At 56.8% G+C, this 10,874-nt stretch overlaps 1 protein-coding gene across 3 annotated transcripts; it reads left to right on the top strand.

Moving 5' to 3' along the window:
* Positions 1–1,011: 1,011 nt before the first annotated feature.
* On the top strand, positions 1,012–10,171 carry JRK (Jrk homolog (mouse)). 3 transcript variants are annotated; one of them, XM_011975610.1, is made up of 3 exons: positions 1,012–3,045; positions 8,705–8,827; positions 9,554–10,171. In XM_011975610.1, the coding sequence occupies exons 1-2, from the start codon at positions 1,465–1,467 to the stop codon at positions 8,792–8,794; spliced, it is 1,671 nt and encodes a 556-aa protein (XP_011831000.1). In that variant the 5' UTR covers positions 1,012–1,464; the 3' UTR covers positions 8,795–8,827; positions 9,554–10,171. The 3 variants fall into 3 exon arrangements, 2 of the variants coding, with proteins under 2 accessions (XP_011831000.1, XP_011830999.1); XR_001005572.1 differs by lacking the exons at positions 8,705–8,827; positions 9,554–10,171 and adding an exon at positions 3,616–6,547 and having other exon boundaries at positions 1,012–3,467; XM_011975609.1 differs by having other exon boundaries at positions 8,705–10,171.
* The last annotated feature ends 703 nt before the right edge of the window (positions 10,172–10,874 follow it).

Below are 10,874 nucleotides of genomic sequence, written 5' to 3'. Positions count from 1 at the left end.
ATTAGCAAATGCTGAAGAAGTTCCTGCTCTGGACTAGCTTGTTCCTGTGTCCTCTGAGCGTGTATGTGTGAGTGAGGGTGAGTGGTTGTGTGTGTGTCCGTGTCTGGCAGGCTCTGCGGCCCTGCCGTGGTTGTGGAGTCAGGTGGACGGGCAGCACTAGAGCCTGGGGTTTCAAAGACTGGCGGCCCAGTGTGGCTGCCTGGGGCAGGGTACCCTGAGCTGAGCTTGAGGAGAGCTCCCTCAAAGGGGCCTGGAGTGGTCACAGCTGTCTGTCTGCTGAGGCTCCCGGTAGCGGCATCTGAGTGTGTGTGGTCAGGGAGGTCAGAGGGTGATTGAGTAACTGGCAGTACCTCCTAGCCCTTGGAGGATCTTGAGGCCTGCTGTTATAGAGAAACTTCCAATGCCCCGTTTTCTAGAGGCAGTTTGGGGCTCTGTGTTAGAGAGAGGAGTTTAGAGACCTGCTGCAGATGGGGTTTGTAAGATCTTCGGCGGGGAGGGTAAGGAGGAATTCCTCCTCCCTGCATCCCTCCACCCCTGCCTCTGCTCCTCAGGAGGAATAAGGGATTTGAGAAGATGGCCAGTTCAGGCAGCCCAGCGAGCAGTTACAGCAAGAAGCTTAGTCCGGGTCCGGTCGGGTGGGAGGTTTGTTCTCAGGTCTGCCCAGCGTCGGACTTCCTGGCTTCCTCTGATGGCTTCTGCCTGAGTGCTTCCCCAGGAAAGGCCGGGCTACTCCTATGAGAGCCACGTCTCGTTTCTAGCCCTAGCGAATGGCTTCCGTTTGCTTGGTGGGAGTGGGGTAGAGTCCACCTGAGCAGCACACCCAGGAGCTGGGCAGGGCTGGGCCGCTCCTGGGGCCGCCCTCTCCCTGCACTGCGTGCTAGCACTTGTGTGGCTTCTCTCAGTAGCACTCGCATTTCAGCTGGAGCGTCCCAGTGAGGATAGAGTCGTGAGGATGCCAGTTGTGTCCCGGGAGTGCCCCATCACTTTCCTCTCTCTTCCCTCTGCTTTCCAGCCCCTGAAGTGCTGTGCCTGGAGATACCATCGTGGACCCTGGAGAGGCACCCTGCAGCTTATGCGGTAAAACCTCGACCACCCCAGACCTGGTCAGTTTGAGGGGAGCTGCTACCACAGTATCCACTGAGGCCGGGGTTCCGGTCGTGTGGAGCAGCAGAGGGGAGTCTCGACAAGGTCACCTCCTCCACAGAGAGAACTGGCAGCTGACTGCACTGCCAGGAGCCAAGGCTTGGGTGTGTGGAGCCTGGAAGACCAGGGACACCTGAGGCAGGAGGTGCAGCGTGTGGAGTGGGGAACCCGAGACGGACTGGGGCCTGTGCTCAGGATCAGGCAGGCAGAGTGGAGAGGGAGAGACGGAGCCCTGGAAGGGGAGCAGGAGGAGGGGGAGTAGTGGCAGCAGCCCAGGCCAGGCGTGTGTCCTGCAAGTGCTAGGACCAGCTACCCCTCCCCATGGCCTCCAAGCCGGCTGCCGGGAAGAGCGGAGGGGAGAAGCGGAAGAGGGTGGTGCTGACGCTGAAGGAGAAGATTGACATCTGTACGCGCCTGGAGAAGGGCGAGAGCCGGAAGGCACTGATGCAGGAGTACAACGTGGGCATGTCCACCCTCTACGACATCAGGGCCCACAAGGCACAGCTGCTTCGGTTCTTCGCCAGCTCGGACTCCAACAAGGCACTGGAGCAGCGGCGCACGCTGCACACGCCCAAGCTGGAGCACCTGGACCGCGTCCTGTACGAGTGGTTCCTGGGGAAGCGCTCCGAGGGCGTCCCCGTGTCAGGCCCCATGCTCATCGAGAAGGCCAAGGACTTCTACGAGCAGATGCAGCTCACTGAGCCCTGTGTGTTCTCTGGAGGGTGGCTTTGGCGCTTTAAGGCCAGACACGGCATTAAAAAGCTAGATGCATCCAGTGAGAAGCAGGCAGCCGACCACCAGGCCGCGGAGCAGTTCTGTGGGTTTTTCAGGAGCTTGGCTGCCGAGCACGGGCTGTCCCCCGAGCAGGTTTACAATGCTGATGAGACCGGCCTTTTCTGGCGGTGCCTGCCAAATCCCACTCCAGAAGGCGGGGCCGTGCCTGGCCTCAAGCAGAGCAAGGACCGGCTGACCGTGCTGATGTGTGCCAACGCCACAGGCTCCCACAGGCTCAAGCCCTTGGCCATCGGGAAATGCAGCGGCCCCAGGGCTTTCAAAGGCATCCAGCACCTGCCTGTCGCCTATAAGGCCCAGGGGAGTGCCTGGGTGGACAAGGAGATTTTTTCCGATTGGTTCCATCATATCTTTGTGCCCTCGGTGAGAGAGCACTTCAGAACCATAGGTTTGCCGGAAGACAGCAAGGCCGTTCTCTTGCTGGACAGCTCCCGGGCTCACCCGCAGGAGGCCGAGCTGGTGTCCAGTAATGTTTTCACCATCTTCCTGCCTGCCAGCGTGGCCTCATTGGTGCAGCCCATGGAGCAGGGCATTCGGAGAGACTTCATGAGGAACTTCATTAACCCTCCGACCCCCCTCCAGGGCCCTCACGCCCGCTACAATATGAATGATGCCATATTCAGCATGGCCTGTGCCTGGAATGCAATTCCCAGTCACGTCTTCAGGCGGGCCTGGAGGAAGCTGTGGCCATCAGTTGTGTTTGCTGAAGGCTCCTCCTCTGAGGAGGAGGTGGAGGCAGAGCACTTCCAAGCGAAGCCCCACAACACATCCTTTGCGCACATCCTGGAGCTTGTGAAGGAAGGCTCCTCCTGCCCGGGCCAGCTTCGCCAGCGCCAGGCCGCCGGCTGGGGTGTAGCAGGAAGGGAGGCAGAAGGGGGACAACCCCCTGCTGCCACGTTGCCAGCAGAGGTTGTGTGGGGTTCAGAAAAGACTCCGAAAGCTGACCAAGACGGTGGAGGAGATCCTGGTGAGGGTGAGGAGGCGGCCTGGGAGCAGGCAGCCGTGGCCTTCGACGCAGTCCTGCGCTTTGCGGAGCGGCAGCCGTGCTTCAGTGCACAGGAAGTGGGGCAGCTGCGAGCGCTGCGCGCCGTGTTCCGGAGCCAGCAGCAGGTGAGGAGGAGGCGTGGCGCCCTTGGGGCTGTGGTCAAGGTTGAAGCCCTCCAGGAGGGCCCTGGTGGCTGTGGGGCCACGGCTCACTCTCCCTTGCCCTGCTCATCCACAACAGGTGACAACTGATGGCTTCTCTGCCCTGCCCTGGCCACTGGCCCTGTTTCTCCACGCACCCTGGAGTGGCATGGTCCTGTGCCCCGACCCCACCTGAGGCAGGAGGGCATGTGCAGACACTCAAGAGCCCTTCCAGGAGCGGGTCGCCCACGGTGTGGCTCGGGTGCTCAGGACAGTGTGTGCCCGAGGTTCCTGTCAATACAGGTTTTATCACTTGCCATGTCATCCGAAAGTGAGGAAATGTTTTGGAAGGGTCCACCCTAGCCTAGAACAAGCCAGAGCCTCACTCTGGCTGGAATGGGGGCCAGGCTGGGCTGATCTGGCCTCGTGTTCGCTGGCTGATCATTGCAGTATCAGAGGCTCTGGCTGGAATGGGGGCCAGGCTGGGCTGATCTGGCCTCGTGTTCGCTGGCTGATCATTGCAGTATCAGAGGCTCTGGCTGGAATGGGGGCCAGGCTGGGCTGATCTGGCCTCGTGTTCGCTGGCTGATCATTGCAGTATCAGAGGGTGGAGATGTCTGTCTGTCCATGTGGAGAGAAGTTGCCCTCCAGGCCGACAGGAGGCCATGCCCACCGCCCCTGGACAAGCTTCGTCTCAGAAGGCTCTATCTGCTGGGCTGGCGGCCATCCCCTTGTTGGGTGGACCCCGGCAAGGTGCCTGAGGGCCGATGGCCGAGAGCTAGGACTCAGTTCTTGGCCTGCTCTCGGCTGAAGAGGGCGCACGTCTCACTTCAGTCGTGGCCTCGTTCAGCAGAATGACTGGAACCATCCTCTGTTACCCGCAGATCCCATCCCATGGGCTCTGGCCCCAGGATGTGGGGGGCCCCACGGAGAGTTGACTTGGTAGAGTTTCTTTCCGTGAAGAAAGTAGGAGTGGCTGACCAGGCCCTGCTCATCACCCGGATACAGGACACAGACCCTGCGTGGTATTTTGGCATTTTGGCTCAGAGTGCAATGTGCCATGTTGCCCGGAATTTCATACTTACGGCCTTTACATGAATACATCTTGATCAGACGTTCAGAGATTAGTCTTAGGTTTGCACGTAAGTCACTGGAAACAGTAAAACAGGTTGCTTAGATTTCCAGCAATTATATTTGTGCTCTTATCCCCAGCTGTTAGCACGTTAGTAATACCTTGGGGGAGGAGTTGTCTGTCCTGGTCAGTGTTCACAGACGCGGTTGTAAGAGGATGTGGTGATTTTCTCCACGTCTGTAGCTGCTTTGCAGCATCTGCATTTCACGGGCAGCACTCGCTTCCTGCAGCTGAAATTCCAGAATGCCCTGTGTCCACAGTGATTAGCCTCGTCTTTGAGCGAGCATGAAATAGGTGCATTGTTCTTTTTTTTCATTCTTGAGGCAGGGTCTCACTCTGTTGACCAGGCTGGAGTGAAGTGGTATGATCACAGCTCACTGCAGCCTCGACCTCCCTGGCTTGAGTGATCCTCCCACCCCAGCCTCCTGAGTACCTGGGACTAGAGGCGTGCACCGTGACGCCTACCTTTTAATTTTTTTGTAGAGACAGTCTCACTGTGTTGCCGAGGCTAGTCTTGAACTCTTGGCCTCAAGCGATCCTCCCTCCTCAGCCTCCCACAGTGCTGGGATTACAGGCGTGAGCCCCAGCACTCGGCCTAAATGGGTTTTTCTTGCTATGTTATTTTCAGTGCTTTGCTCTTGAATTCTTTTCCCCTCTTAAATTTGTATCATTTGGCTGAGTCAGCACGTAGTTTGCATTCCAGCGTCTGCTGTTGATTCCACTGAAACCTTTGTTCTCATGAGGGAGAGGATTTGGCTCGCTGTGGTTTCTTGTATTTTCACATCTCTGCCGATACAGGGGCAAAAGTCATTGCTGACAGAGCCCTGCCTGTCTCCTGGGAGTGTGTGTTTCTTGCTTTGAATGCATGTGTGATGGTTATAAAAGCCAAATAGTTTCTAAAGATCTCGGTGCTGAATGACAGTCCCAGTTGTTCCCATTTGGGTCCCGTTGCCTTCGTGGTGTCACCCCACTGTTTGCTTCCTGTGTCTGGGGAACTTCTGCACATCCGTGTACTTCGTGCCATTTCTGGGCTCACGTGTCACTCCTAGCAGAGCCTCATAACCAAGATTGCTGGATTGCGGCTGCTTGAGGCAACGCAGGAGGTTAGAACATGTCTCGAGGGCTCTGAAGCAGCAGGACATCCTGGGTGGGTGGAGCTGAGGAGGGCACGGGGCAGGCCTGCCGAGCTCCTGGCTGGCTCTCCTGAATCCTCTGGAGATGGCTTGTCCCTGTCAGACTGTAGCTCTTCAGGACCTGAGCTCTTCCCGCTCTTGACCTGCTTCTGTGCTGACTGTGCTGGGCTCATGGGTAGACATTTGTCCCCAGTGAGTGGCTGTGTCCTCAGGGTGCCCCTCTTTGAGACTAACTGCAACAAGGCTTGGAACCTGACTCTAGGCACAGCCCCTGTGGCTGGAATCCCTTGTGCCACCCAGGGGACTTGGGCCCTGCTCCTCCTGCAGTCCCTCCTCACCTGGGCTCGCTGCTGCGGGTCTCCCTGGAGTGAGGTTTTTAGGGAGCCCAGAGCTTACTCATCTCTGCGCTGCTGGGCCCAGCTGCCTGCTGCGTACTTCCTGCCTCCATCCTGTCCCCCGGAACGCTTTGTGGAGACTGCTGTTTCCTCCGAACACTTTGTTTTCACTTCCTGACCAGTCTCAGAAGCTCAAGTGGTGGAATGTTTTAGCCTCAGAATCTTGTTCCCCAAGCCCTCTCAGGTGGATCCCCGCTGCACCAGACACCACAGCACAGCCCTGTGAGGCTGTGTCTCCTCACTCCGTTTCTGGGGCTGCTGAGGCCCCTGGGAAGCCCTGGAGCTTGCCAGAGCAGAGCGTGCAAGTCTCTGGTCCCGTTTAAATGCCTCTCCCTTTTATCTGTGAATACGGGGCTGGAGCCACTCCTTATCTTCTCACCGTGCCCCTACAGGTCATGGCCTCAGTTCTCCAGTGGCTACTGGGGCAGTGGGTGCTGCGACGTCTGGTTTGGGACCTCTGTGGCTGCTTCCAGCCTGCTAGTAGAACGAACCTCTTTGTACCACCACATTCTTCTCTGGTGGTGCCCCTGAGGGCTCAGGCCTGAAGGCACTCCTTTGTCCTCAGTTGGGACAGGCAGCCTCCACTCTGGGAGCTCCCATCCCTCAGGGTGCCCAGGAGAGGCCATACTTTCAGGGTGGCACGGTGAATTCAGGGATTGGGATTGGTAGGTGGTCTTTCAGCCCCTTCTACCTTGGATTGGTTTACAGAACACCTGTCCTGCCTGTGCCAGCCTGGATCTCCGTGGGCACCCCCGGCACGCTGTGCTGAAGGTTGTCTGCCTCCTGCATAGGAGGATCTAGAGCGGACCTTGCCCTGGGCCCGTCTGCAGGCCACTGTTCTTATCCAGCGGGCCGAATGAGTGATTGCTAGTGGTAGGTTGACTGGAAGAAAGGAAGTCGCAGCTCCTGCTCATGGCTTCCTCAGCTCCCTGGGGTTGGAGGACTGTCATCAGTTGTCCCCAGTTTGGAGGAGGTTCAGGGTCCCGGTGGCTGGATGTGCTTTCGGAGGGACAGGGTTTTGGAGGAGTGTCATCAGTTGTCCCCAGTTAAAGTCCATTTGGAGGAGGTTCAGGGTCCCGGTGGCTGGATGTGCTTCCGGAGGGACAGGGTTCGAGGCAGGGATTTGCAGAAGGTGTGGACTGCATCCTTTCTTGGGAGGCTGTGGCACAAGGCAGCCAAACTTGGAACAAATCAAGACCCATCCACACTGCACCTCAGGGACCTCACCTCACCCCACATACATGTGCTTATGGGGGGCCGGGGGTGGTGGCTTCTGCCTGAAATCCCAGCGCTCTGGAACGCCAAGGCAGGAGGATCACGTTACTTCAGGAGTCTGAAACTAGCCTGGGCAACATAGGGAGACCCCATCTCTACAGAAAATAAAAGAAAATGAGCTAGGTGTGGTGGTGGTTGCCTGTAACCCCAGCTACTCAGGAGGCCGAGGCAGAAGGATCCCCAAGCCCAGGAGTTCAAGGCTGCAGTGAGTTATGGCCTCTGTACTCCAGTCTGGGTGACAGAGTGAGAGGCCTTATCTCTAATAAAAATAATAATAAAATGTGCTTTGGGGTCAGGTGTGGAGATCAGAGTTGGGGAGGTCATGAGGTAGGGGTCAGGATGTGGACAGTCACGGGCTGGTGGGTGTGGCAGCCGTGAGGGGTGGGTGGTGGGCTGGGAGACAGGGCCTGGGCAGGGCTTCTGCACTTCCGCTGCCCCTCTGGGTTCGAGGACTCTCCTTGACAAGGGCTGAGCTCTCAGGCACTGCGTTGGGCTCAGCTGCCTGCTGGGAGGCTGGGGAGAATGGACCTATGAGGCCTTGTTTGTCCTCTTCCCTGTCCAGCTCCTGTAGACCCCAGGCCTGGCTGTCTGCAGGGCCAGGAGCTGCAGCCACCAGCCTCCCAGGTGAGCCCCAGCTCCCGGCCCTGCACGCCTGCTCCTTTGCCCGTGTGGACTCGGCTCTGGTGTCTGCTTCCACACATGGACCCTCAGACCTTACACATCTGTTGTTTCCCTTGCAGGGCAGTGATGATAACATGAAATGAGGTGGGGTCACTCCTGTTTAAATATGAGGCTGGGGCCCAGGGAGGGGCAGGTGTGAAGTTGCTGAGGGCAGAGGGAGACCCACGGCTACCTGCCTCTGGTGACCAGCCTCATGTTCACTGCTCACTCCCTGCCATTCACCAGCTGCATGACCTTGAGCAGTGCCCTCAACTGTAAACAGAGGTGAAAACACTCCTTTACCAGCCTTTTTAGGGGCCACTCTTGTGTGAGGCCTTGAACCTCATTTCAGTTCCGTGGTGGTCTTGAGCCTCTGAATCTAGGCATGGCCCCTGCTGGGTCCTGGTCTCAAAGGCAGCATGATGGCCTCCCTGCTCAGGCCCTGCACCCAGGGGCCAATCCTGGGAGGCCCGCTGGCCATGGCTGGACCCTCTCTCAGGGAACCTGTCAGCATGGCCATCTCCACACCCAGGCTGGCTGGGAAGCGAGATACGAGGTGCTCAAAGGCCGTCTATGTCTGCAGGCAGTCCCGTCCCACACAGGCCAGGATTGTTGGGCCTCCTTAGCAGCCAAAGGAACTGAGGTCCAGAGCAGGGAATGTGTTGCCCAGTGTCAGAGGGTGGTCTGCTCTGGGGTCAGGTGTCTTGCCCTGGTCCTAAGCCACTCCAAGCCAAGGCATGTCTCTGGTCCCATTTCCCCTCTCAAGGTCTTGGGGTCCCTATTTCTGATGTGTGTGAAAGGAAGGCCTGTCCTCTGGGGTGGCCATGAGACTCAGTGGGAGGCGCTGCCACGCTTGAGCCAGGACTTGGCACCTGGCCAGCCCTTTTCTGTGTCATTGTACCTTGATGGGCTGTCAGTTCTGAAGAGAAGAAATACACTAGGAATCCTGTTCTCCTCCCCTTTCTCCCTGGCAGAGGGAAGTGACCACACCCCTATGGTGTGGACATACGGACGCTCCTCCACGAAGCAGCAAAGTTCTGTTGTTTCAGGAGGCTGTGGGCCCTGAGGATGTGGTAGTGACCTCACCAGAGGAGCTGGCAATTCCTAAGTGCTGCCTGGAGGCCTCTACAGAGACATAATGTTGGAGAACTTCTGCCTCATGGCAGTGCTGGGTGAGACCCCTCTGTCCCCACCAGTGCCCTTGAGGGTATGGGTGTTGGTCGGTGTGTGGCCTCCATCTCCGTAATGATGCTATTAGGACTGCATGTTTGTGTCCCCCCCAAAGTTTATATGTTGAAACCCTGACCCCCAGTAGGGTGGTATTAGGAGGTGGGGCCTTTGGGAGGTGACTAAGCTTAGGTGAGGTCGTGAGGGTGGTGCTCCCCGATGAGATTGAGTCCTTAAAAGGAAGGAACTAGAGTGAGGTCTCTTGCTGCTGTGTGATCATACGAGAAAATTGCCATCTTTCAAGCTGGGTGCAGTGGCTGACGCCTGTAATCCCAGCACTGGAAGGCCAAGGCATTAGGATTGCTTTGAGTCCAGGAGTTCAAGACCAGCCTAGGCATGATAAGACCTTATTGCTAAAAAGAAGAAATAAAATGGAAAACTGCCATCTGCAAATCAGAAATAGCCTTCAGCAGACATCAGACTGCCAGTGCCTTTGATATTGGACTTTCAGTCCCCAGATCTGTGAGAAATTAATTTCTGTTGTTTAAACCACCTAGCCTGTGGTATTTTGTTATAGCAATCCAAACTGAGACAGGCAGTAAGGAGAGGACAGAGGTTCCAGCCTGCTTCAGGTCCAGGCAGTTCTGCCATTGCCCTCGACTCCTCAGTTCCAGTCATGGGCCAGGCCCCTGGGGGACTTGGGATGAGTAAAACATGCACCTGTCATTAAGGTTCACCTGGTCTAGAAGGGGAGGCAGACCCACACTGCCCACCATGACCCGGACAGTGGTGATAAATACAGAGCACCTCATGGCCAGGGCCTGGGGGATTCCTACCCTGCCCTACCCAGTGCCAATAACAGAGGGACCCTGCAGAGTTGTGTACACAAGATAGCAGTTTAGTTCTTGCACACATACTAGTTGAGAAGGGAAATCAGGGCTGATGAAACAGCTCAACTGTCTGGCAGAGCCAGGCTCCTCCTGCCATGATGCAGTTTGGATGCTTGTCCCTTTCTAATCGTACATGGAAATTTGATCCCCAGTGTTGAAGGTGGGGCCTGATGGGAGATGTTCCTGTTATCGGGATGGATCCTTCATTAATAGCCTGGTGCCGTCTTTGTGGTAACAAGTGAGTTCTCACTTGATTAGTTTCTGTGAGAACTGTTTGTTAAAGAGAGCCTGGCACCTCCCTCCCGTCTTCCTCCTCTTGCTATGTGATGCTGCTCCCCTGTGCCTTCCATCATGAGTGGAAGCTCCCTGAATTCCCCACCAGAAGCAAATGCTGGCACCATGCTGCTTGTACAGCCTGCAGAACTGTGAGCCAAATAAACCTCTTTTCTTCATAAATTACTCAGCCTCAGGTGTTACTTTATAACCTTGCAAACAGACCAAGATATGCCATGTGTATTTCATGAAGGGAACCACAGGGTTGAAGATGTCACAGGACACCTGCTCCAGTCCCCTCCACTGTGTCTGCCTCCAGAAAGCACACCACTTCTGCTCATGTCCCTCGAGCCAGGTCCCAGTCATACGAGTACAACTAGTTGTAAAAGGTTTGGGGAGCCTGGTTGTAGAGGATGGGTGAGCGAGTATAGGACTCATCTAGCAGTGCAAGTCGGCCCAGGCCTTGTGCCTTCATGCCTGCTCCAGCAGTTATGTCTGATCTTCCCCCATCTCTGTAAGGAGAGAGCAGAGGTTCCAGCCTGCTTCAGGTCCAGGCAGTTCTGTGGGCTTCGTGGATGTGGCAGTGACTTCACCAGAGGAGCTGGCAATTCCTAAGCCCTCCCCAGAGGCTTCCACAGAGACATAATGTTGGAGAACTGCCTCATGGCAGGGCTGGGCACAGGGCGGATTTACGAGGTGAGCTTAGGGTGTGAGGGATGGAGGCAGGCAACAACCCTTAGTGGGCCTCACCTGTAGAATGGGGGTTCCATACTGAGAGGCAAGCCCGGACAACCTGGGATTGCTGACTCCCCTCCCATCAAATGCTCAGCTGTCAAAGTTGGGGGGAGACACAACATTGTCCCCACCCCAAACAGCAGAGCCACTGGAG

The sequence above is a fragment of the Mandrillus leucophaeus genome, unplaced genomic scaffold, assembly GCF_000951045.1.
Source record: "Mandrillus leucophaeus isolate KB7577 unplaced genomic scaffold, Mleu.le_1.0 Scaffold158, whole genome shotgun sequence".
In the NCBI taxonomy this organism is placed as follows: domain Eukaryota; kingdom Metazoa; phylum Chordata; class Mammalia; order Primates; family Cercopithecidae; genus Mandrillus; species Mandrillus leucophaeus.
This window is presented reverse-complemented; position numbering and strand designations above follow the sequence as displayed.

What these genes read in the sequence shown, in the direction of transcription:
- JRK (XM_011975610.1), top strand. Translation starts at nt 1,465, where the DNA reads ATGGCCTCCAAGCCGGCTGCCGGGAAGAGCGGAGGGGAGAAGCGGAAG. An exon ending in TGTTCCGGAGCCAGCAGCAG is followed by an intron (nt 3,046 to 8,704) that starts GTGAGGAGGAGG and finishes CTGTTGTTTCAG; the next exon opens with GAGGCTGTGGGCCCTGAGGA.